Source organism: Lissotriton helveticus, chromosome 7, assembly GCF_964261635.1.
Source record: "Lissotriton helveticus chromosome 7, aLisHel1.1, whole genome shotgun sequence".
NCBI classification, from domain to species: Eukaryota; Metazoa; Chordata; class Amphibia; order Caudata; family Salamandridae; genus Lissotriton; species Lissotriton helveticus.
In genome coordinates this window covers 685,581,048-685,607,915 of record NC_136068.1, presented here as the reverse complement: position 1 = coordinate 685,607,915, position 26,868 = coordinate 685,581,048, and the positions used below count along the sequence as shown (strand labels likewise).

General features: G+C 44.7%; 1 protein-coding gene across 1 annotated transcript in view; it reads right to left on the bottom strand.

Annotated features, from left to right (window-relative positions):
- Positions 1-26,868, bottom strand: part of STK10 (serine/threonine kinase 10) — a 375,502-nt gene that overhangs the window by 246,433 nt on the left and 102,201 nt on the right. The window contains exon 2 of the mRNA XM_078653004.1: positions 14,166-14,330. Within this exon, the coding sequence (XP_078509130.1) occupies positions 14,166-14,330 (165 nt within the window). The remainder of the gene's footprint in view (positions 1-14,165; positions 14,331-26,868) is intronic.

Below are 26,868 nucleotides of genomic sequence, written 5' to 3'. Positions count from 1 at the left end.
AATTACAAACCAACCTTTTGGACTCTCGCTCTGTGTGGTCACTGTCACTGCCACTCCAGTTCACATAAGCGTAGTTCAGGCCAACCAACTTAACTATTATAAGTTACGTTTGGCCAACACAAGTGCATAAAAAAAGTACCTACTGTAAGCTATGCAAAGCATGTAAGACTTTAAAGACCCTCAAGTTGAGATGATACGCTCCCAGCCCCACTTAAAATGACTCGAGAATCTAGGCATTCACCGGGGGGAGATTCGAGCATCATCGACTGCGCTTCACTAGCCACTTTCATCAAATTTACCGTTGACGGGTCCGGGAGCAGCAACAGTGTACAGGGTGCTACAGTCAATGATATAGTTCACCTGGGTCGACCGGAGGACCAGGTGACGGGGGTACTGTAAAGCGCTTGGGTACAAGATGCAAACAGTGTGAGGCTATTGGGGCCCACGAGTGGCTTTGAGGTTTGAGAGTGCACGCGGTGATCAAGACGAATTCTGTCCCGAGATGGCGGTGGCTTTCAGTTTAAGATATGATGCGGCAGGTCTCTGAGCAGAGGAATTATATCGGTCGGTGAATAATCACAGACTGAAGGCCATATAAACGATCAATAAAAATGCCTTCATTTGTAAGAGGTGTATTGGCCTCACTCAGAGAGCAGCACACCTGAATTAATAGACACTGGTCTGCATACGATAAAAACAAGAAATGCACATCAATCATCTTGGACAGTTCATGTTTACCAAATAGGCAAAGTAGGCACCAGCCTGGGCCCCACTCCTTTTAGTGGCCCAACGACAACGGTTCAAAATAATATTGATTTGATGTTGAAAGAAAATTACAATCAAGCTTTTTTAAATATGGTTTCCAAAATATAGAAAAAATTAATCAACTCAAATAAACTAAAACTTTACAATATTGGATAGAGAAAATACAGTATTAACATAATGTACCCATTAAAGTACATAACCAGAGACATCAGATTCACATAACAGCTTGTCTCTTAATATCTCATCTTCTGGCATCTGCCAGTATGTAAAAAAAAAAAAATCTGGTGCATTGAGTATTAGGAGATAATTTGGGGGTGGGGGGCGAAATTTCGACTATAGGGGCCTCTTCCAGGTTTAATACGATACTGTTCCTGGAGGGCTCAGAGCAGAGGGTCTGCAATCCGCGAGTTATGTGACGCATAAAAGATGCAGGTCTTTACCATGTATATATATATATATATATCAAATAGGTGATCACACAAGATGAGAGTTGCTGGGGGAGGCCCAGGAGAGACATAGGAAAGTTGTTCCCACAAACGACGGCCGGCAACGGAACATTTGTGCCTTCAAACAAGAGTGGCAAGGCAAGGAGCGAAACCTATACGGAGAGACCGTCGAGCTAAAATTTTCAATTCTAATCTATTCCTGGGAAGCAAATGTGTTTCAAATTATCAGGTCTAACTATTTTTGAGAACATGCAAATGAGATCTTGAAAGCGGACAAGGCACTATTTTCATCTCCCGCTCATGACAAATTATCACTGGAATGGTCCAAATACTTGCAGAGCCATTTGTCCTGCTAAACAGGTTTCACGGCTTCTCTGATCCTATGTTAAGAAAAACTCAATTGTTCGCACATAGTAGGCATTCTTCGAAGAGCGCCGACTGTCAGAAATATGCCGTAGGTGGGAGTTCTGTGGAAAGCGCTCTGCAAGGCATCCCACTTCGGCCACCTCAAAATCCCCTGCCATATAATAACACCATTCAGGAAAAGATTTTCTATCAAATAAAGCCAAGCGTGGATCCCAGACTCCCGCCAGCATCGCCAATGGGGATTAATTTAGAGAGGTTGAAGGAAACGGCTTAGAAAGCGCGTGAAAGGCTAAATCAGTGTAGGGGATCGAAAGCAGGTGAAAGGAACCCCAGGGTTTAGCAATGCAACGAATTCAAGTTATGCTGGTGTTTCTGCTCAGGAGTGATCCCGAGCTCAAGAGCACGGCTATTCTTGAAAATATCCCACAAAGCCATGGAAGTCCCAGCAGCCTCTAAAGTCAAAGGGCAAGTCAAAGCCTCAGTATGTGGCGGAGACAGAGAACTGTGGGATGGGCACACTTCCCAGGAGTAAATCATTGCTGCCGGCATGTTCCATGTCTAAACCCCACCATATCAACTAGAATTGTGGTGCTCTCCATGGCCAGGTGCCAGCCCATCATTTCTTTAGCAGAGACTGGAAATAGTTTCATTTTGAAAGACATTCAATGAACGCAAATGTGTACTTTTGTGCCAGTTCGCAAGGACCCAAGAGAGGATGTTGTTGAAATTATGGCTCTTAAGAATTTTGGGCAAGTTTCCAGCTTAAGTGCTTTATAGGCTAACAGCATCCTTAAAAGTGCAGTAAAGTGTAATGCAGAATTTGGCTTTGGAATAAAGAACGCTTATAGGCTGAGAGTCTTTATACTAGGCACTAAGGGACAGAGTGAAACAAGATGCGAGTAGAGAAACGAGCAAGTTTTTTGTTTTTTACTGGATGAAACAGTTCACACATATCGTTAATAACAATTTTTAGGGCTCGGGGAACAGTCCACGCACATTAGTACCGGCAGAAAGGCCTTGGAGAATTACAGGCAGACATTCCCAAAAGTTCTTGGGTAACAATAACTCAAAGGGCAGCAAAATGCCATATAAAATATAATATACAGAGCACACCTACTAGGTAATCCTGAGATGGTATTTGACACCACTGAGGTTGAAGACAATGTCTGGCCACTTGAATGTACGCTGTAGAGAATGCAGTATCTGTACGTAATACCGTATGTGGTGGACATGCACCCAAAACATTCTGAAAATAAATTTGGTCTCAATTAAAATATATTGCAGCTGAACAATTTCTGCTCGATCCACTGGAGTTGTGAGATGCAGACAAGGAAGTCTTCCATCCCTTTTGGAAGACTGGAAGGGGGGGGGGGGCGAGAGTTTTATATAGCACAAACTCGACCCGAAGGTATTAGAGCGCTTTACATGAGCACCTTTTGAGTTACAGACAGACACATTAACTTGGTTAGACACGGTGAGATCAGTAGTTAATTTGAGCCGGTGCATTCCGGTGCTGAACACCAGCACTTATTTGGTTTCCGGTGCTCAGCACCGGCACCTAATTGTCAACACAACACTTAGGGCAGTCTGCCACAAGGTGGCACTGCTCATGTAATTTAGAGATGAGCAAACCAATGATTGTTTAGGAAAACCATATACATTACAAAATTGCTAATACCTGCCTCCCCAGCCATTCCTTTAGCTTTGGGGACCTTGAGAAATCTGAACTGTGGCATTTACATGCGAGAGAGATAGTCGACGTTTTGGCAGCAATAACAAGGGCAATGGCTGGTGCAAGCTGCAGTGGCCTCCTGGTCAGAGCCCTGGCACGTAATATTTTACAAACTAAGCACTGGGGGAGATTAAGTGATTTGTCCAGAATCACAGGATGTTGAGCGTCCCCGCCGAGACGAACTCAGTTCCCCAGCTTCGAGGTCGACCGCTCTAGCTGTTAGGCAAACATATTTACTGTCCAGCAATTATTAGCAGACAGACTAATGAATGCTCACAAACGGGAGGCCTGTGATCTTCCAAATGTATGATTTCCCCATGTCCGGTAGTGGCATGTATACATAATGGAAAAATGGACTACTAAAGGCAGGTTGTCAGCTTCGAGAAGATGGATGTACATTTCCAGTAACATTAAAAGACCAAACTCATTTATGCATTCCCGCATCCCTCAGCATTTGATCCCTGTTGCAGCCAAGGGCCCTTCGCCTAACTAAATGTATTACAGTAGACCATGACAAGCGTTATCTTGGCTTTCATCCTACCCATACATGAGCTACAGTTAGAGAAACATTAATACAAACAGTGTATGCTTAGCTAATAAGTAGTGAACGTGTCCATGTATTCACAACTCTTCACCTTTGCTGCAACATCAGTCAGCTAAGAAATGTTTCTGAATAGCTTTGTAGAAAATCTAGCAACAAGTATTTGCAATGCAATAGGTCTTGCATTTATGAGAGTTTAAGCTATTGGCATTGTACCCTCATCCCTTCAGGTGCCACCCCCAGTCAGGCGAGGGCCAATGAATATCTGAGATAGGGTAGACTCTGATGCCCCTTCATCATGTAGGCAATTCTAGGAAGCACATGAAGCCGACTGAACCGGCACTTCCCAAATAACACACTCAGACCCTCGAGTCGACGCGGATTGCTCCCGATCCTGGGCAGCTCATCCATTGAACACCGTCAGACCGCCATTCCAAGGCCAACCCCCCCCCCCCCCCCCCCCCTCCGCCAACCCGCTCAATCCGAGCATACCGGGGCTCTCCCCTTGGCAGTAGAGGCTTTCAACTACTAGGCATTAATTAATGTCCTGATGATGGTCCCCATGATTAATTAGTGGGACCGAAACGCCATCGACCTTTATGTGCACCTTATGCAAAAACATAAATTATATGTTATGTATATGTGAAGGTGCCCGCTTGAATTTTCTGTGCATTTGTAAACTACAGAAATCTCCAGCTTTTGCCTAAAAAGCCCGGGATGTTCCTTGTTTTCCTCACTGTATTGATCTGTATGTGCTCGGGTACAGGCTTGTGCCCCACTACGGTGATTTGTTGAAGGAATCCTTTTCCGTGCATCTTTCATTAAGTAAAGATTGGGACCTCTGTCCGGCTGGACATGTCAAATTTAATATAGAATCGATTGTGTCTATATTTATTGCTTATGAAAATTTCTTGTGTATGGGACCAATGTTGTTTTGAAAAAAAAGCAGTGGCAAGCACATCTCCAGGAAGTGAAATGGTATACTCCTACTCAGACAGGAGTGCCTGCATTCTGTCAAAGTAGGATGAAAAATGACGCCATATTTTTCTGTTTCAAGATTCTTTAAAACAGGAGTGTACCACGCCCCTGTAGTGTAGGGGGGCGCTGACCACTCCAGGGACCCTCATCCTTCAGGTGCCACCCCCAGTCAGGCAAGGACCAATGAATATCTGAGATAGGGTAGACTCTGATGCCCCTTCATCACATTGTGCTAGAGGCCACATTATTTTGTGTTAAGCCACTGCTTCAGGATTGCTCAGTAGACACATTGTTTGATCGAAGTTTGTTTGGTCTGTGCTCCAGTTACACAGGCCACTTTCTTTGCCCTCATTTAATGCAAGAAGATTTCACTAGACCATTGGGGGGCTGAATACTGAGAGCCTGGCTATTTGAGGATGTTGTCCTCTTACCTGCAGCACCCAAACAGTGGTAGGGAATAAACCCCCTTTGAAAAAGCGAATGGGCATTTATATATACTGTCTAAAATATTTAAACAGCCTGCATCAATAAAAATACAAACTAAAATGATTGCTTACTGTATAAAATGCATCTATGAGATAAAGAATTTAGTGTGTGATGATTCCACTTACTATTTTAGATGTAAGATAGTCCCTCATTTATGGCAATGCAAGAACTGCAGGGCATGCAGAACGATACAGCAAACAACTCTCAGTGTGTAGTGAAAGACTGATACTCCTCTGGGTGCAGCCAAGATCCACTCTATGTATATTTTAGAGAAGTGCATGCTAACAGCTGCACTGTCGAACCAGACCTAAAAGGTTCAGTGGCTGTGCCACAGGAGATTGGCAGCACCCTTTTAGTTACGCTCTTCAAAGCTATGATGTGGTCATAGTTACCCTTTTCACAATACAAAGTAGGGAGCATCTTTTCGGTCTAGATACGTACAGCAGCTCACCTCTTCTGTGCAACTAAATGCAAAGCAAATCGTATTACACAGGGTGGTAGGATCCAGCTGGTAACTGTTTGCTGGTCTGGGACAAATATTCTGTGGATTTTCGTACAAGGCATGCACTTGAAGAATAGTTGACAGTCCAGTATGTAAAAAAAAAAAAAATAAGCGCCGGGGCTCTCGTCTGGATGCAGCTTGCAAAAGCCCGTTTCTCCTGTTAACGCCGCCTAAAACAGAACAAATTACTGACCATGAAAGTGGGGATAGGATGTGGCATCCTGGCCAGAGCTGCTGACCTCCTACCTTGGGAACCAGGCTTGAGTCTCGACATCGGCTCAAGATCCTGTGATTCTGGGAAAATAACATACTGCCAGATTCATCAAGCGAAATGCGCTTGCAAAAGGGCCAGATTCTGAGAATCTGGCCCTTTGCGAGTGCAATTTTTGCATTTGGGATTCATCATCCCAAATGCAAAATTCGCTAATAAAGAATTTGCAAATATGCGAGGATTAGCATTTAACCACTTCAGCGCTACCGCGTTTTCCCGCTGTGCGCTGAAGAAGTAGAAAAAGGCTTGTTCATGACAAAGCCAGCTTGTAACGAGCTGGCTTTGTCATTAGCGTGGAAGTGGTTAAGGAATCTCTATTAGAGATTCCTTAAATGCTATTCATGACAAATTTAAAAATTGCGAATTCGTTATTTAGGACCGCTATTTACCGCGAGGGCAAACCTCGTGGTAAATAGCTAAAACTTCGAAAAATGCATTTTTTTAAGTTGCATGTTACACACATACATGTCCTTTGGACATGTGTGTGCGCAACACCAATGTAGATTACATTTCAGGGGTGCTACAGGGTGTCCTTTGGACACCCCTGGCACCCTTGAAATGGCATCCTTATTTGCGAGTAGCAAATTGCTAATCGCAAATAAGGAATGTGTAGGAATCGCAATTTAGCAATTCCTACATGAATCCCGTTTTGCAAGTCCTTAATAGCGATTCCTTAATAATCGCTATTAAGGACTCGCAAAACGGGACAATGATGAATCTGGCTGATAATCTCCCCGTGCCTACCATAAATGAATGTGTCCTTAACAGGTGCTCTTATAATGCGCGGGTGTCAAGTGCCGGTGCTGAGCACCGGAAACCACCGGCTCAAATTAAGAACTATGGCAGTTCCATCAGTGATGTCATTCATAAATCACCCGGAAGCATTGTTTCAGCTGGTAACCACAGCTGAGGTACAGTACTGCTGAATGAATACCGTAACCGACACCATGCAGTGGTTGGCTGGAATCGGGGCGGCTTTAGCTGGTGGCACACAGTGCGGCAATCTTTTTTGGTGCACCCACACCCCATGGCCGCCTCCTCGGATTCTCTCACTACCATCGGGCAAAAGTGCCCCTTATCTTTCCAATCATAAGTTATTGCTAAACACAGCGCCCTCACCCAAGGTCTGTGCCCCCTCCACAGGCCAGCGCACCGGTCGCACTGCCCTAAAACCGGCCCTGACTGGAATAACCACTGTAGACCGGCCCTTAGGACTCAGAATTGGGGCCTGCTCATGTCGCTATTTAGTCACTGGGCAAACAAAAACAGTTCTAGTGCCAAGGCTGGCCCCCAGCTGCAGTATCAGGGTCAACAGCCAAGGGAGCCCTGGCAGACAGTCTGGCCTGAAAAAATGCTAGAATTGTTAAGTCCACGTGAAAGTTTACCCCGCAACCCCTCAGCAGCGCCTGGCTCTCGCTGATGGCCCTCGAAGAAAGATGCACTGTCCAGATAACGCGGAGCGTTGCAGAACCGATGTGTGGGCGCCATTGATAGCGCCCTTCCCAGGACGGCCAAGCAAACACGCGCGCCCAGCACCCTGCATTCCTTGGCACCGGAAGCCCCCAGCATGTTGACAGTCGAGCGCATCAAGCGACTAATCGCTTCCTGTTCGAAACTGAAAGGCTACAGAGAGCAAAGCAGGTTTGTCAACGTCAACAAGGAAAGCAGAGGCCGGGCTCGCCCGGCAGCTACGAGCCGACGTGCATAAAGCATAATGCGCCGCCTCTGTTTCCTCGAGAGTCACCTGAAGCGGTCCATTAATACCAAAAACTGGCTTTTCAGGCACTCCCATGACGGAGCGCTGAAGAGAGAAAACAGAAAACTTGTCCGACTCTGCTTTCAATGCAGGGCTTGTCGTTGCTTTAAGCAGGTTTCTGGAACTCGTAAACAGTGAAAATTTACAGAAGAGGAAGATACAGGAGAGGGGGCTGACTGAAAGCACCTTTCTCACCGCGGTACCTGCAGTGAGAGCTCTGCTCAATCCCACAAACCATGTAGCTCTCTCTCCGTGCCAAGCAGGGTTTGATTGGGGCCACAATTAGGCCCGGACGGCCATAAAAACGTGGCCCACATTCGCAGATCGCAAACTTTCACAATGCTGTGCTTGATTAGTATCATAGAGCTAAATGATGGCAAACATTAGAGGTAATACAAGTATTTTAATGCTTAAAAGGCCAGGACTTGATTAGGAAATTAATATTGCAAAGTAAAACATATACTTTGGAAGCAAAGAATAGAAAAAAACACTAGGAACTCACATTTAATTGCCTTTTTAATCCATACGTTATCTGTGGAGGTTTTGATTAGACCTAGACTGTCTTTTATACTCATTCTGGGCCTTTTTAAAAAATATTTTTTATTTTTTGCAGTACTTTAGAGAGGCCCTCCAATACTCAGATTGGTGAAAGGCGAATTTGTTTTTTATTTAACTTGCTCTTAGCATCACTTGTACGTTCGGAGAAAGGAAAATATGCTAGAGTGGAAAAGCAAAAATACAATTAAAAAAATAGTGTCATTTTCCTTACATGCAGTTTTCATATGGCACAAGCTTGGCCCAAAGGCACTGGAGCGCTTTACATGAGCGCCAGAAAACATTACAGAGGGTCATTATCATTTTTTTGGGTTCATGTAGATTAAGTGATTTGCTCAGAATCAAAGGATGTTGAGTTGACGCTGAGACTTGAACCTGGTTTCTTAGTTTCAAAGTCAACTAAGGCCACAACCTGTCCCTGCTGACTGCAGTAATTTGTATAGGACAAAGGAGAAGAGGCGAGGCTGATAGTTGCATGGAGTGGAGGGGGACAAAAATAAACTGCAGATCTCCCTCATTCTCCTCACCAATCCCCCACAATCTATCCAGTCCTCTCCCCTGCTAGTACTCCTGCAAAGCAAGAGCTAATTTCTTCCCATCAGCAGCTGCGTGTGGCCTTTGTCACACCTGGAGGGAGCCAGAGGGCACCCACACCTCGTGCTGTGACAGATGGAGCCGCCCACTGTCATTCTGCCTCTGACATTAGCCCGCCGGCCTGACTTCATGTGCATGGGGTCAGGCTCAGAATATGTTTGCTAAGGCTGTAACAGCAGCCTTACATGTTGTGTAAAAGGAGTGGAGTCCTTAGTACACCAAAAACCATCCCACTAACTAGCCTCAGCCGTGCCAATTCGAGGCTGGTTCCAAGAACAGTCTAGCACTTGAAAACACACGTTTCATAATTGTAAAGGACATAAGCAAGAGGAACAACATTCTGCTTTACTGGAAAGAAAAATAAGACAATATGAAGATGTAAATGTGTATACTGTGCATCTTTAGAGCCTGGCGAACAACTAGAGCCACATTTCAGTGGGGGGGGGGGGGGTAAAAAAGATTTCGGGTGAGGGTGGGGGCTAATTCTTCCAGCCATAGGCAGAGTGGCTCTAAGAAGGGGTGAAAACACAACAAAAGCCTCATTAACAAGAAAATGGTCTGTTAAAGACCTGCGAAGTACTCGGGTGCGGCTGCAATTAGTCAGTCGCCAGCCCGTGAATCTGTCTCAGCCCGGGCTGACACACGATGGGGGGGGGGGGGGGGGCTGAAGCCCGGTGAGCCCAATGGGTGTTACGCGCCTGCCTAGAGTCCAGATGTCTGCGTAGGATACCAATCGGGCACAAGTGACATTCATCAATCTTATGCAGTGCAGCATTTCGGCAAGGCCTGCGGCACTGCCGACCACAGAAACAGCAAAATGAGGCACACCTCTATGCAGCACAAACCATAGAACTACCAGCACACATGGGGTGGTCTGCAGCACACAGACTCAGTAGGGGTAGCTTGGATGCCCCGGGCCCTGGTGCCAGCAATGAAAATGCTCCCTTTGAGTGCTGTTGAGGTAGCAAAATACAGCAATTATCAGGGTTCAATGGACCCCTGAGGGCTCTGGTGCACTGCACTAATGCTAGCTACACCCCTGCCCAGACTGCTGGGGCACGTCTAAGGACATATACAATAACCGCAAGGGCTGAGGATCAGATGAAGCTAGCAAATAATACATAACCGATGGTAAGGTTCAGCAAGGCTGTATTTTCAGCCAGAATAGATACAAAGTAGTGGGTGGCTTAACTTGTAAGCGGCTCTACCGAACACTTTTGTTCTGGGTGGTTTGGTGCCGATCAACTAGCAATGGTAAAACTAGAGGAGAAAGTGGTCCCAGAAAAGAAAAAATGTAAGTAGCACTGAGGGGAGGGATGAGAGGGGCTCCAGGAAGGACGCTCCTGGGGTCCATCATCCAAAGGGTTGTGCATGAATGAGGGGTTCGTTAACGAGGGAGCGTTTCAGTTACTTCCTATAGAGCGGGTGTGAGGAAAATGACTGCTCCAGGTGGTGAGGGAGTTCCAGACGCTATGGGCCTAGTGAGAGATAGTCTGGTCACCAGTCTTATGCTTCATGTACTTTTTTGAAGTAACGTTGATGAGGTTGCTGCTGTGAGTGTTAAGTCGCGCAACGGAGACCCTGATCTTCCTCACCAGATATGGTCAAGTGCATGAACAGACCCCTTAGTAGGCAATGAAGCAAGTTTTAAAGGCGTTACCGATTTGTAGAGGGAGAAAGATTAACTTTTTGTGAGTGGGTGAGACTCTGGGAGAATACCCTGAAACCAGTTCCTGACAAGCAACAGCGTAAAGGATGCACACTGGAGTGGGAGGCAGACCAGATGAGATTTCAGAGACCAGTGAGCAGAGCGCTGCCTGCATTGAAGAAAGATAGTTACGGGGTTTGTATGAAAACCTTTCAGTTTGTCTAACATTATGGGCTTACTTTCACACCTTATTAAGTCTTGAATTAAAATATGCAACTCGAAGATAGAGTGGAATAATATACTCCTTCCTATGTGGTTTTCTTTTTGTAGCCGAAATTCCATGCAGCAAACTGATAAAGATAAGTCATTTTTTTGATTAGATACAACAATCTATCTACTGTATAACTTTAAGAACAAGAATGCAGTGCTGCTACGTAACAATATCAAGTTCTTTCATAACAAAACGTATCAAATTTACTAAAAACACATAGTGGGTCGCAAGTGGCGCAAAATATGAAATTCACTACCAACTTGGAGTGGTTTTGCAAACCAGAGGGCAGCTTAATCTTAAAGTGGACCTGTCTATTAGTGGCCTGGGATAGGACCTGGCAGTGCAGTGGCATAACAAAACTGGTGGGGGGCACCTGCAAAGTACATGAAGGGGGGCCCCCGATGCTCCGGACCCAGTCTGAAGCTCTCTGGCCATGGGCCTGCCAGTACTGGAGCGCGGAACCCCAAATCCCCGCCCCACTGCACCGCGGGTGCTGCGGGAGCTTTTGTTACGCCACTGTGGCACTGTAGATTGTACTTTAAACACATTTTTGTGACCGCAAGTAACCAGAATGCCAAATTCTCGATGTGCCACAATTTATACAAAGGATAATTTGTCAAGCCTAAGACAGACAGCATTGCAGTGAATGCAGCGACAAAGGAGACCTGGTAGGGGGGCTAAAAAAATAAAAGTGAAGGGTTCTCTACAGAGATTTGAAATGAAAACAAACAGTAGCTCACAGGAGATCTAGTTTGAGGATTTGTTGAATATTCGTGGGCAGTAAGGTTCTTCAAAAAACGTATTTGTTTTGTACAGTTCATTGACATTTTGGTCACGTACAATCCATCCATGATCTCCAAGTGCCGGCACAGAGACAAGGCAGGATTCTGAAGATTAAGACTAGAGAATCTTTGTGTCGGCACCTGGAGTATTTCTAAATAATAATGACTGAGATTTACTGGAGTTCAGTTTTATTTCAGCTCATTGAAAGGGTAATTATGGCTAGCTACTTATATAGGGTAGCCTACAGTTAGAGAGTCCTGCTATTATAGATTTGTCATGTGTGTTTGCGTAAGTATAAAAAAGGACAAATGGATGCTGTCAACAGATTGCAAAGAATTTGTCCTCTGCAAAGGAATACATCAATTATCATCCTCAGCTTGTCCCACAAGGACAAAATTGCTTACTATGTGTCAATAATGGGTTTAAATTCCATCAGCTTGTATAAGAACAACCACCATGCCAACCTTAGCTCCATGCAGACTTCACAGCACGGATACATCTCAATTTTTGGTGGCCATCTATACCCAGGTCCACCATATAAGACGAGAAAAAATACAACCGACCTTGCACATACCTAAACTTTGTATGGAGGCGAAACCTGGAGGACAACAGGGACCACCAACAAAGTCCAGACCTTCATCAACACCTGTCTGAGGAAAATCCTCCAAATTCTCCAACCTAACACATCAGCAACAAGGACCAATGGAAGCAGACTTCTCAACTCCCTGCTCATGAATAATTCATGAAAAGACACTGAGGCTAGATAGGTCACACTCTACACAAGCCTGCATCAAACACTACCAGGCAAACCCGGACCTGGAACTTTCAAGGGAAAAGGAAAAGAGTAAGGCCAAGAAACACTTGGTGCCAAGGCCTCAAGGCTGACAGCATGGAGAAAGGTTAAACCTGGAGTCAGCCTGAAAGAAAAGCCCAGGACAGAGATGGCTGGAGAGTCTTGGTTGATGGCTTATAAAGTAGGCGTAAGTAAGTAAACTTTGTAACTTAAAGACTTTTGAGGATCTACAACCATCATGTCACAACATCTGTGTAGTTATGATCACATGGCATATGTCTTAGGGAATCCAAAAATCATGTCTGGCAAATAACCTTTCCAATTTTTGATGACATTCCATCACATTTCAAATAGCTTTTTGAAAAATCGAGATATCTGCATTTGTGAAATTTCGTGCTGAGTGGTCAAGGATTTAAAAGTGCAAGTGAAATTTTAGTCTCTTTTTAAAACTTTTCAACAATTATTTTCCAAAGCATTTATAATAAGGGAAAAAGCTTAAAGGTTTGTGCAGGTAAAGTAATAAAATTATACACGTTTCTACAGCACACTTGGACCACAAGTGCTCTTCACAAATGGTGAAAAATTATATTGTTTACATTTCCTTCAGATCCACAAAGCTATTGGGAGCTCCCAGCAGATGAGGGATTCAGCATATTGTCTATTCTGCGCCAAGTCTCTAAATAATAGAACTGCAATGTTTAAACAGGGTTCCTTAACGAGGCTGTGTTCTTGTGTCAATTTTTGATGCAAAGATGGATTTAGTGGTAAAAACAGTGCAAAAAAGCTGCTTGCGTTTTGTTGATCCTGAGCATTTGCGGTATCATTTTACTGCGAATGGGGCATGTGCAGTCCAATTTTTCCATGTAGGAAAGCAGAGTTTATTTTTGCACTTCGCAGAGTTATGCGTAGCAGAATTTCACACCCTCTGCCCAGGCTTAGTTTAAACTTACCAAGCTTTCCATGTTCGAAGCTGCATATAGGAACATTACTTTCCGCACATAAGGTTATACTGATCACATAAGGAAGTGGTAGTTCACAAATAAAAAATAATATTTATGCAAAAAAGTACAGAATTTCAAAACATCATTGTCCTTCTGATTGTGCTTTATTGGTCCAGGCCATGAACATTATGCCAAAAAGGCCTTTTTGATAAAGGTGAATAAAATGGGGAACTGAAACTCCATCACAGATTCAATACCTTTACATTTTCAATATATATGTTTTGAGATTTGTAGGACTCACTGGAAGAACATTTTATTGATATGGTTAGTTGTTTATTGCACCATCTTGCACGGGAAGACACTACTTTACAGTACCATCTGATATGTTTCAATCTGACTTACCAATCTTCCACTTCCTCACAAATTCCACTCATTTGACAATTACACCCCCAATTGGTTATGAAGAAAAACTTGATGAGCTAAAGGACAGATACTTTTTGGGTCTTGTTCGTACTATATAAAAATGGTATATATAAGTAAATAAATAAAATAACATAGCAATGATGGGTAGCTTCTCTGGTCTTGTCAACCAATTTGAATTTGTGGCTCACATCACTGTGCACCATTGTAAATGTAGTTCTACTTTTGTGGGTTTGTGTACTGCTCATGTTGACTTTGCGCACTTCAAAGCTCTTTGTTCATCAGCAAGATGAGGTGCACAGAGGGTCATCACTCACCCAAAGCTTGCCATCATGATAGAAAGCTCCAAGAAGATGGACGATGTAGCGATGGTCGCAAGAGGCCAAGATCTCAATCTCCACCATGTAGTCATCAAGCTCCTCCTCAGATTTCGTCTCGATGACTTTGGCTGCCGCCAGGACCCCAGTCTCCCTGTTCTTAACCTGGAAACAAAGATGTGAAAGCATGATGATGATGCGAGCCACAGAAAAGAACACATAACATTGTTCCACTGAGCCTGTCTCATCACATTTGCTTCCATAGGAAAATGCATGCCTGAAAATTGTAAAGGCTTTCCTGCCTACAAATAATTTTTCCATCTGCTTTCTTGTTGAAGTAACATGTGTAAATGAACCCATGCAGTAAGAACTAGTCACAATTACAGTAATTATTTCTATAGACCGCCCTGTTGGCCAGCCCCTTCCTGGCACAATTCGCTCATGAGCAGGGTAAGTGGGATGGAGAGGAGGAACTGGGAAGGAACCATTTATTGATACAATAAAGCGGGGAAACTCCCCTATCATGCACTCTCACTCATGAATAGCCAGGCCCTCGTCCAAAATGGGCCGACAATCCAGATAGTGGCACCAACTGGCATTTGTGTTTAAAACGAAATACCAACTTGTGCAAAAGTTTCGCACGGAACCGGTGCATTTCCCCAGAAAAGTTGTCAGGTAAAACCTGAAGAAATTTGTGGAGGGGAAAAACAATATTCTGCCGACTGCAGATAGGAAATTGGGAATGCCTGTTTTAATACAGCACAATACTACATGCTGATCTGATGAGTTCTAAATGGGGACGTAATACCAACGCGAGAAAAAAAATCCCTGAATTATCTGTATTCCCTGGGTAGCACTACTACACCGTATTTCCCCAAAAGCAAATTGTGGCCCACAGTCATTCCTAGCTCTACCCGGTCATACGGAGTAGGGTAAGGTGGTTGGAGAAGGTAGATTTGGGTAAACCGATTATTAAGGGTTAAACATTGGAATAGTGGTACCATCTTTAATTTATAGCCCTTATAAACTGTACAGGTGTGGCAATAAGCGCCATATAACACACAAGTTATTATTGGTAATATCATAAGCTGTATTGGTCCATTTGGATAGTTTCGTCACCATATAATTCGTTGTTGCTCAAATCTGACAGGCCAGGTTTCCCTCTGAATAAACGCTAACCAGGGGAGGCGAGCTGCCTCCTGTGTTTGTAACCATGTAGATTTTAGATTGCGTTATCAGTGCTTCTCTTTTCACACCAACACCTTTGCAAATAAAACTACCATTGATAAGGTTTGACGACTTGCAGCTTTTATATATTACTTTATAACATTCAGACCACGACGCCCCATCTAAGCTTCACAGATAAAATAAGTGCAAGCGTGCTTAATTTATTTAAAATATAAGTGTCTCTAATGTGTCGGGAATTGGCTTGGGGACTCGTACCTTCCTGCGTGCGTCACCCTGCACAGGGCTAGTTCACAGGCATTTGGCACATCCAAAAGACGGCTAAGACCAGGTTCCATCCATAGACTTTATTCTTCAATTTTGTTGACAAACATGGCGTAAGGCTGTGCTACAATGAGGTCTATCGAACAGCCACCTCTATGTAGGTACGGTAAAAAGGCACCCACCCCTTCAGGGTGTCAAATAATAGTCACACTCTCCTATTACAAACCAGCATTAGCGATGCCCATAGGCCGGGCTTATGAATTGTGTCATTGATGGGGTAAGACACACAGTAAGTACATGCACTTATGAACTCATGCATCCATTCACAGTCCACCGATTCATTCTTGCATTCACCCATCAACACATTATTAATAAAACACACACAAACTCAAAAACATATGCAAGATAAATTAAAATAATACAAGTCTAAAAATTAAAGCATGCCGCTGGCTAAAGCCGGCAGGCATATGCTTGCAATAACGAAAATAAATATTGTAGCAAGCGTCCTTCTTGTAGTGGTATTGTACATAGCAAATAGTTCTTTTAAATTTCTATCATGGCTGTGGCATTTAGACCCAACGTGTTGGCCATACTGCAATCATAAAACAGTACTACACTATGGGTAACAGCATTCCATAATGGTTTCCTGGTTTAGAGATAGTGATCACGTGGGATGACATGCAATGAATATGAAATGAGCAACAAGCAAGAAACCTACTAGCAGTACCTTCCTTGAGAGTTGTTGTATCCCCTTAAGAAAAATTACAATTAAAAAACAGGAGAAGTAACAAAACGAAAGGAGAACAATAAAAGGGTAAAACTGAAAACTAAAGCACTGGCCAACCAGCCTTGACACTGAAGCACACACATTTTCAATTGGATGTGCACAAGTGATCAGAAAACGTAATTAACAGGATAAGAAAGCCAATGACAGATGTGGAGTGAACCATTACCCCGTGCAATATGCTGGCATGGATGAAAGAAGTGTGGAAATGACACTCAGGCAGACAAATTGCAGAAGAGAGCGTACTTAAAACCCTTATATGTATCTATAAGGATATTTATTTATGAATGCGGATGCATGTATTATTTAATGTTTTTTTAATAACAAGATCCTGGCAGACAGCTAAGCCGTCAGACCTTCAGAAGAGATTCTATCAACAAATAATACAGTGGAAATTTTCTACCCCTGGGTTTTGTCAGAGATGGTATCAACATTACAATTCACCCCTACAAAGATAACGTGTGACATTTCATCTAACAAAATACATCTCTCTAGGCTTTAATACAGACAAATAACAATTCACAAATACCTATTGACTTTAACATATGCTTTTCACAATCAATAGGTTAGGCCTACTGCCTTTATCACAACTTATCATAATAAGATAATAAGCTGATCAGATGTATGGCATTTGAAACACCTATTTTCAGTGAACCAATCCAGTATCAAGGGGTTATCATTGCCTTTCACTATAAACAACTCAGACCTACTGGGTTGGTTTCGACTTCCAACAAGGCAGCCATCAGGTATTCCCTAATAAAATTACAAATATATGCAAAATTACAGTTGTCGAAGAACAAAAAAAAATCCTACTAATATATCCTAATAAGGATTACCATATTGCAAATCTTCTGCCATCATGTTTTTTTGGTTGGGTGGTTCCCCAGCACCAAAACCTTTGACTGCTATGGTAATCTGTGAGATGCAGAGTAACAAAATACCTGCCTACAAACTAAAGCATGGTGTATTAAAAATCCACCCTCAAAAGCCTATTGCCTTTAACAAAAATCAAGTCAGGCCTACTTGTTTTGTCATAACTTTTCATTATAGAAAAATCACACCTAAGGAAGCGGACATGTTTTCACAGTGAACTGATAAAGCACGTATCCTTTAGCATTGGTTTCAGAAGATACTCAACATAGGGCTACTGAAGTGCACATAAATAAGCAACTAACATGCATACAGTTTTACAAATATGTACAACATTACAGTTGGCAACACAATTTAACACCTCTCAACAGGGCCTAACAAAAATAATCGCAGGGAAAGTCTTCCACTCCCAAGGTTTACCAGAGTGGGTGGCAAATGTCAAAAACTTTGCACCCTACAGTACACTGAGTTTACATGTAAAAATATACCTGTATATAGCTTGTAAAACATTGTGATAGCGACTAAAAGTTAAAGGCTTATTGCCTTAAACAAATGCTTCTCACAATAAATAAGCTAAACTGACTATTTTTGTCATAACATTTCATTATAAGTAGACCAGACTTAAGGCATCGGACATAATGTTTCCAGTGCACCAAGCGAGCCTATAGCTTGGCATCATAGCTAACTCAGGCCCACTGTTTTGAGTGTAAGTTTTTCCACAATTCAACCATCAGGAACACAGTCATAAAATCAATCAGAAAGGAATACACAATTGTAGTTTGCTAGGGTAATCTGTGAGATTCCATGCAACAAAATACCGGTCTGCAGGTTGGAATATAGATTGTAACAATCCATCCTTAAACACCTATTGATTTAAACAAATGCTTTTCATTATCAATATTTCTGGCCTAATGCCTTTATATTAGCATTTGATGATAAACAGATCAGGCCTATAGCCGTAATTGTTGGCTTGCAGCCATAAGAATTCAGTCCCGTTGTATCGAGTACAAGCTTTGATACAACCCAAAAGGAACACTATAAGTACAGTTTTAAGGGGAAGCACACAAATGTGACCCAATGAAAACCTACACTCAGGGAAACAAACATGTGGTGGAGTATAAGCCCCTCTCAGTAGTACCCTCAAAGCTCTTTTTTTTGATCATGTAAGGTCCAGCTGTAGCTAGAGCTAAAAAAAATGTCTATTGGTTACTGTAGCCCTGACATCCCATAATGCTATCAAACATACAACTGCACTCAATCTAAAATCAATGATGGAAGGGAAGGAAGTTGGGGCTGGAAAACAGCAGTACACTATTCACAACTGGCCTTCTTCCATCTGTACTGCTTCAAGAGAAATAAAAACAAGCATTAGAAATGCAATCGGGCTCGGATTTATTTGAGTTTGAGCTAATGGCATTGTAAATGCCAATGTCTTTTTGCCATGTGTTATGGAGTGTCTGCATGTGGTGTGTAGTGGAAGTATGTTTGTTGAATTGTAATTTTACCAATGGTGGCATGCTGTGCTTTATATGAATATGTTTAAAAGTAAAGTGTACCATACTGCGATTGCTTGGTGGAAAAGTGCACTGCCGGCTGGAGGTGTGTGTGCCTGGTGGAAGGGTGCACTGACGGCTGGTGGGTGTGTGCTTGGTAAAAGCGTGCACAGATGGATGATGGTTGTTGGTGTTTGTGCATGGTGAAAGCATTAATTGACGGCTGGGGGTGTGTTGTTGTATGTGTTGTTTTCTGTGTGCTGGTGAGTGTGTGGTGGTGAGTCTGTGGGGGTGAGCCTGGGGAGTGAGTGTGGTGGTGAGTGTGTTGTGTTGAGTGGTGACAAGTGTGTGGTGTTGAGAGACTGAGGTGTGTGGTTTGTGTGTGCGTTATGTGTGTGTGGTGTATGTGTGTGTGGTGTTTTCTGCACACTCACACACTGCCCCGTAACATTCACACACTGCTCACCCGCACACTCCCAATGTCACCCTGCATAGTCACACACTGTTTACCCTGCACACTCATTCTGCACACTCACACAATGTGCACCCTGACACACTGTCTCCGCAGTCACTCTGCACTCTGCAGTCACTCTGCACTCTGCAGTCACTCTGCACTCTGCAGTCACTCTGCACTCTGCAGTCACTCTGCACTCTGCAGTCACTCTGCACTCTGCAGTCACTCTGCAGTCACTCTGCACTCTGCAGTCACTCTGCAGTCACTCTGCAGTCACTCTGCACTCTGCAGTCACTCTGCACTCTGCAGTCACTCTGCACTCTGCAGTCACTCTGCACTCTGCAGTCACTCTGCACTCTGCAGTCACTCTGCACTTTTGCACTCTGCAGTCACTCTGCACTCTGCAGTCACTCTGCACTCTGCAGTCACTCTGCACTCTGCAGTCACTCTGCACTCTGCAGTCACTCTGCACTCTGCAGTCACTCTGCACTCTGCAGTCACTCTGCACTCTGCAGTCACTCTGCACTCTGCAGTCACTCTGCACTCTGCAGTCACTCTGCACTCTGCAGTCACTCTGCACTCTGCAGTCACTCTGCAGTCACTCTGCACTCTGCAGTCACTCTGCACTCTGCACTCTGCAGTCACTCTGCACTCTGCAGTCACTCTGCACTCTGCAGTCACTCTGCACTCTGCAGTCACTCTGCACTCTGCAGTCACTCTGCACTCTGCAGTCACTCTGCACTCTGCAGTCACTCTGCACTCTGCAGTCACTCTGCACTCTGCAGTCACTCTGCAGTCACTCTGCACTCTGCAGTCACTCTGCAGTCACTCTGCAGTCTGCTTGCACTCTGCAGTCACTCTGCAGTCACTCTGCAGTCACTCTGCACTCTGCAGTCACTCTGCAGTCACTCTGCAGTCACTCTGCACTCTGCAGTCACTCTGCAGTCACTCTGCACTCTGCAGTCACTCTGCACTCTGCAGTCACTCTGCAGTCACTCTGCACTCTGCAGTCACTCTGCACTCTGCAGTCACTCTGCAGTCACTCTGCAGTCACTCTGCAGTCACTCTGCAGTCACTCTGCAGTCACTCTGCAGTCACTCTGCAGTCACTCTGCAGTCACTCTGCAGTCACTCTGCACTCTGCTGTCACTCTGCAGTCACTCTGCACTCTGCTGTCACTCTGCAGTCACTCTGCACTCTGCTGTCACTCTGCAGTCACTCTGCACTCTGCTGTCACTCTGCAGTCACTGTCACTCTGCTGTCACTCTGCAGTCACTGTCACTCTGCTGTCACTCTGCAGTCACTGTCACTCTGCTGTCACTCTGCACTCACTGTCACTCTGCTGTCACTCTGCACTCACTGTCACTCTGCTGTCACTCTGCACTCACTGTCACTCTGCACCGCCACTCTGCACTCACTGTCACTCTGCACCGCCACTCTGCACTCACTGTCACTCTGCACCGCCACTCTGCACTCACTGTCACTCTGCACCCCCACTCTGCACCCCCACTCTGCACCCCCACTCTGCACCCCCACTCTGCACCCCCACTCTGCACCCCCACTCTGCACCCCCACTCTGCACCCCCACTCTGCACCCCCACTCTGCACCGCCACTCTGCACCGCCGCACCGCCACTCCGGCCTGGGGGGGGGGTCCTCCTGGTATTCCGGGCCATAGCACCGTGTGAGGAGCCGGCAGGAGACGGAAACAGTGTCAGAGAGCCATAGCACCGTGTGACCGTGTGAGGAGCCGGCAGGAGACAGACTCAGTGTCACGAGAGCCACAGCGCCGTGTGAGGAGCAGGCAGGAAACGGTCACAGAATTACGAAAGCCACAGCACCGTGTGAGGAGCCGGCAGGAGACAGACTCAGTGTCAGGAGAGCCACAGCGCCGTGTGAGGAGCAGGCAGGAAACAGACACAGAATCACGAGAGTCACTGCACCGTGTGAGGAGCCAGTGAGAGACAGACACAGAGTCACAGCACCGTGTGAGGAACCGGCAGGAGACAGACCACAGAGTCAGGAGAGCCACAGCACCGTGTGAGGAGCAGGCAGGAGACAGACACAGTGTCACGAGAGCTACAGCACCGTGTGTGGAGCCAGTAGGAGGCAGACACAGAGTCACAGCACCGTGTGAGGAGCCAGTAGGAGACAGACAGTGTCACGAGAGCTACAGCACCGTGTGAGGAGCAGGCAGGAGACAGACACCGTGTCACGATAGCCACAGCACCGTGTGAGGAGCCGGCAGGAAACAGACACAGTGTCAGGAGAGCCACAGCACTGTGTGAGGAGCAGGCAGGAGCCAGACACAGAGTCACAAGAGCCACAGCACCGTGTGAGGAGGAGCAGACAGGAGACAGACACAGTGTCACAAGAGCCGGCACTCACACACCAGCTGCAGTTTCAGGCGTCCGATCATACTCCATACAGTCCACCACTATTATATTTATATATGTACAAAATTCTCTTTTCTAGATATTTCAACTTCACTATCGTCCACAAACAATGAACTACACAGTCACAACTAAATACATTGAATTAAGATGGTATTATATGCTGTGCACAGAAGCCGAAGGAAAAATCACAACGTCGGACAAATATTCTTTTAAACGAATCGAATCCCCACGCCGCTGTTGAGTGGCTCAGGACAGGGTTTCTCCAGAACGCGTTTGGTGCACTTCACGGGACGGATCTCTTACGAACTGTGTTCACCCGACCGTTTCCGCCATTCATGTCGCAGCCAAGTTCGTATTTCTTTTAATCTTTGCGAATGAAGAACAGCGAAGTGTCCATCTCCACGTATGGACTGTGACACCTCCAGACATATGTGTGTCTAGTGTATGAAACCCTTCTGTCGCCATCCAAGGAGTTAGTGAAAGTCTTGTTCTCGGCTCCAAACTCTTCCTCTGAAGTAATTGCCGGCGCTCCTCTCACGGCTACTTTCTGTTCTTAGAGAAAGGGTCCAAGTGTCCGCTAATGATGGCCGCAGCTCTTACAACTACTTTTCGTGTGTCCGTGGGCTGGAATGAGGTTTCTCGCGCACACAGCTCACGTGCCGCAGGACTGAGCAATAAAAAATGATGTCATATTTGACACTGTGTGATTCCGGCTTGGAGCCCGCTCGAGTGCCAGAGTCTCAGGAACACTTTTTCACATTCCCGAGTGCGCTTCGAGCGGGGGAAGCCGAAGAAATGGTGAAAAAAACAAAAGGCGCTTTATTCGAAATACACATAAACATCTTTATGAGGCGTGAACCTTGCAGTGCATTGTTGCGTACCTGTAAAAAATGTATTGTATTAAAAATATATATGTACGTTTAACTTTATTGCAACATTCTTTTTAGCGCTCTGTACCGTGCTCTGTTGCTCCAAAGCGGTGTCAATAAATTGGTAATACATTTTCCGATCCCAAAAGGATGAAAGCGCAAGGATGTAGGCTTACGGCTAGAGCGGTCGCCCTCGAAGCTGGAGAACGGGGTTCGTGTCTCGGCAACGACGCTCAACATCCGTGATTCTGGACAAATCACTTAATCTCACCGTGCCTAACAAAACAAGGAAGCTGCGCGCTGAGCGCTGCAGAATTGTGAACGCGCCCGGCCATCTGGATTCACTAACGGAGGCACCCTGACAGCTCCTAATTATAATTTATGTACTTCTTTGCGCGAGCACGAACGAAATATGCCCAAAATGGCGGAACAAAACTACATTTACCCTATCACTTCAAGCCTATTAAAACGAAAACACAAGGAATCCGAATCACTGGCCAGATGACAGAAAACCCTAAGGAATGTGTGGAATTCCTCTCGCCAAGGCCCTAGGAGATACTTCTTTTTTTTCTTCATTAACATTAGGATCTCGAAACTCCTCCCCCACTTACAGTGGGGAGGAGTCCGAGCCCTAAAAACACGACATTATCTACTTTTACAATTTAACCATATTACAGAGCCATCTGTCTACTCCCGAAAGGCCAAGGAAGTTACTTTGCTGCTGTCTCGGGGAGTTAGAAAACATACATAAAATAATCATAGTTGCAAGGAGGGGGACGCCCTTTTTTTCGTGGAAGCAAAAACCTTCTGCCCAATCAAAATGCATTACTGTCCACCAACATGTGTGCCGAGCCAAATCCCCCTCCCTATATCTTCCTGAAAGCGCTCCTGTAGGTTGATCCCACCTGTGAGAGCAGTGATAGTACGCCAGACTTTAAAAAATGGCCACTGCAACAATCCCAGTGCTACGAAAGCTAATGCTGAATGGGACAGACTGCCCAACACAAAAAAGGCTAGCTGCAGCCGGAGTGGACATGAACTCCCACCCATGAAGAGTACCCATCAATTGTCTCTTGAAGAGAGGCGGGTGAGTGGGACCTTATTTGCATGACAGCATCCCCATTCAGACCAAGCCCCACCCCTGCACTGCTTGCTGCACATTCCAGGTCTGCATGACTGAGACAGCACGGGATGGCTCCACGCTGCTCTTAAGTGGAGCGGCATTCAGCTGGTCTACTTTGGTGGAGTGTGGCCAGAGGGCATGGGAGGGTCTATAATATGGGTGTCGAGGGTCTATCGTCGACAACCCAGACTTTCCATGTGGAATTAGTCACAGGTGACCCGCTCATCAGAATGAGCCGCACTCCCACTGAGCACCCTTCAACAAATTGTGTTTTTCCGCCTTGAGGAGCACTGGTAAGAAACAGACTGTGGCAAGGACAACCAGCTGAGCAACTAGATTATCTGCCTAGGTAGAGAGAAATTGATGAACGTAGGCCCCATCCACGCACGCTTTTCTGATTGGCTGAGAAATCACATGACGAACCTGGTGATTTAGAGCTTGGAGCTAGAGGGCAGGAAGGCAGAGCATCACTTAAGCTATTCTGCGCTGATGTAATCCTTGCCCAATGACAAGCGTCCATTACTAGAAGCTAGTAGCCAAGTAAAATAAGACAGCACAGCAGGTTTAAAGCACCAGCGTGGTATCTTCGAAAATATTTATATTAGTACAATTGCGCTTGTAAAACAAGAATGGAATGCCACAGATGGAAATATACTGGACTCTTAGTCGCACAGGAACTCCAGGGGGATATATTACAAGAAATAAACTTGCAGTACGTAGGAGCACAAATGTATAGCTTTAAGAACTAGTACAACATTTGACTTGAAACATGCAACAAACCCAAACCTCTTACCACCAATGTATTATTCAAACCTAATCACTCCACAAGCCTCCTCCCACAGTGGTTTGTGCACATTCTGTGATTACTTGTGATGTCACAGGACAACATTTTTTTTGTAAAAAATACAAAAAACAGCAGCTTCCATCTGACATCATAAGGCAAAAAACACAGTTGCAAATATTTTAACTCTTTCAGTAGAAAGAGGAGAACTCTAGCCCGATAGTTTTTTATGGTGCCCAATGACACCTTCATTCAATCATTCTTTCAAATCAACATGCTTAGATTTTAAGACGTTACCATTCTCCACATGACACCTGAGAGGAATCTTTCAAGTCCCACAGGAGATGAACCGTCACATCCGTTTTAGTAGTAGAAAGGGTTTTGGTAGTGGGGGTCACACAATCTATTGATTAGGTGGATCTTTCATAATATATTTTGGGACGCGTCATCAAATGGCCAAAGACCTGATTCGGGAAGGTTAAGCCGATTCCAACGATAGCAAACAGAAAGGGAGATACTGGTATATTTGAAAACCAATTTAAAACCATACATTCTTTGTTTTGAAACAACAATGGCGGTTGCAGTGTAGTGCCAAGTGAAATACTGATTTCCATTTGTAACAAAGGTTGGAGAATGTCTGAAAAACCGACCAGTGGTTTGAAGCATCCCCATATGCCGCTTTTCCACTTCAACAAGTTGTATGTTTAGTTTAAAGTCCTTTTAGGTCAAAGGCGGAAACAAGCTCCGTAGTGAGCACAGGGATGTCTTTGCCCAGGACACACTTCCCCTTAGATAAATAGGGTCAAGTCGAGAAGCAAAGGGGCCCGCCAGAAAACTAGGAGATCTTCTGTCAAGCTAATGTTCTATAAAGGTCACATATTACACAGGCACTGGTACAGGTGTGTAAAACCATGACCTCCTACACCTGCTGAAACGCACAATGCACTGGTTGGTCCATGCCATTTAGGACTGGCCTAAGCCAAGAGTTTGGAATTTTCTAAATTATATGCATAAGACACTTCGATGTAGGGGGTTTCAGCAAGTCCTCTTCATCCACTGGTCTGTTATTTTGCCATATGCGTTCTTCGCATCACTTCAGAAAGGGGCTGTGGGTCAGCCCACTTCAGCCACTGGTTAATTACTTCACTGTGGCTGAGGGCACTTTGCCCTGCCACAAGGAACATATATGCACACAAAATGATTCCATTAAATGCATGAGAACTACTATGGCAATGCAAGCTTTTTGAGATCAAACAAATATTTTGGCTTGCAGACAATGTTTTTGAGGAGTGCCCAGCAGCTTCCCCAACAATAAAGTCTTGCAAAACCCCTTAAGAAACAAAACAAGTATTGACAAATTTAAAGGGTGGTGGACAGCACCAGACCACCTACTAGCTTTACTAATGCTCATTTACTATGTCCTTTTGTCAGCCGCCAATCGTCTGACTACCATCGTCGTGTGGTTCATGCCAGATAATGCAATGTATAAACATGTAAATCTATTTCACTTAGATTTATAATGACTTTCAGTGCTTGCATGCTTTAGCCTGCTTTGAATTCAAGAGTATCTGGGTGTGCATAATAAGAAATATGGTGAAGCCCAAACATTGGGCCAATGCAAACACATTTTACAACACAAAACAGGCACTATATTCAGTCTCTTAGATCCCAAATTACTGTAATCTTTCAAATGTACTTGTGTCAACTCAGGGGAATGCCATAATTCTGTGTAACCGGTCCTGAAATGTAGAACACTGTACTACTGTCATCAGACTTCAAGAAATACATGCATTTCAGAAAAAAACTATAAGCAAATAATAAAATGAATGCAACTTACTATTTTTTGGGCCTTTACACACGAAAAGTTTACATGCGCTAAATAACTCTGGCTGTGGAGGGCCCCATACTAAAGTACCCATGAGTAAATTAATCAAGAATTACAAAACTCCAAAAGTATCTGCACTAGGGATAAACAAAATCTACATCTGGGAAATATGACAGACCAAAGACTCCCTTGAGTTCTCTCTAATAATCGTTGAGTTGCCCCACTCCACGAGACCCAAAGGAACACCTCAAGGAAGTGTCATATGTGATGATGCATCTTCACCTTCTGCCTCTTGAAGAGGATTACACCAGTCCAGGGGTGTTACATTTATCACTATACGTCCTCCTCTGCAGCAAAACGCCAAAGGCAGCCATACTGTGTCCCCCAGCTACAACCCACCCAGCACACCATGTCCACACCTGTAGAGCAATGTTCACACTCCCACACAAAGCCGCCCTTTCAAAGTGACTGCACACCGCAGAGAGTCTAAGGCAGAGGCCGTAGGAAGCAGAAAAGCAGATGCCTGTGAGGATAATATCCAGTTCTCCGAGAGCCATCACTTATGTATACCACTAGGCGGGCAGGTGCTTCATTAAGGGCACAGTTGGCAGCTGCTGTAAATTATTAACAACAGAAAAAAACCGGGGGTCTTGTACATTAC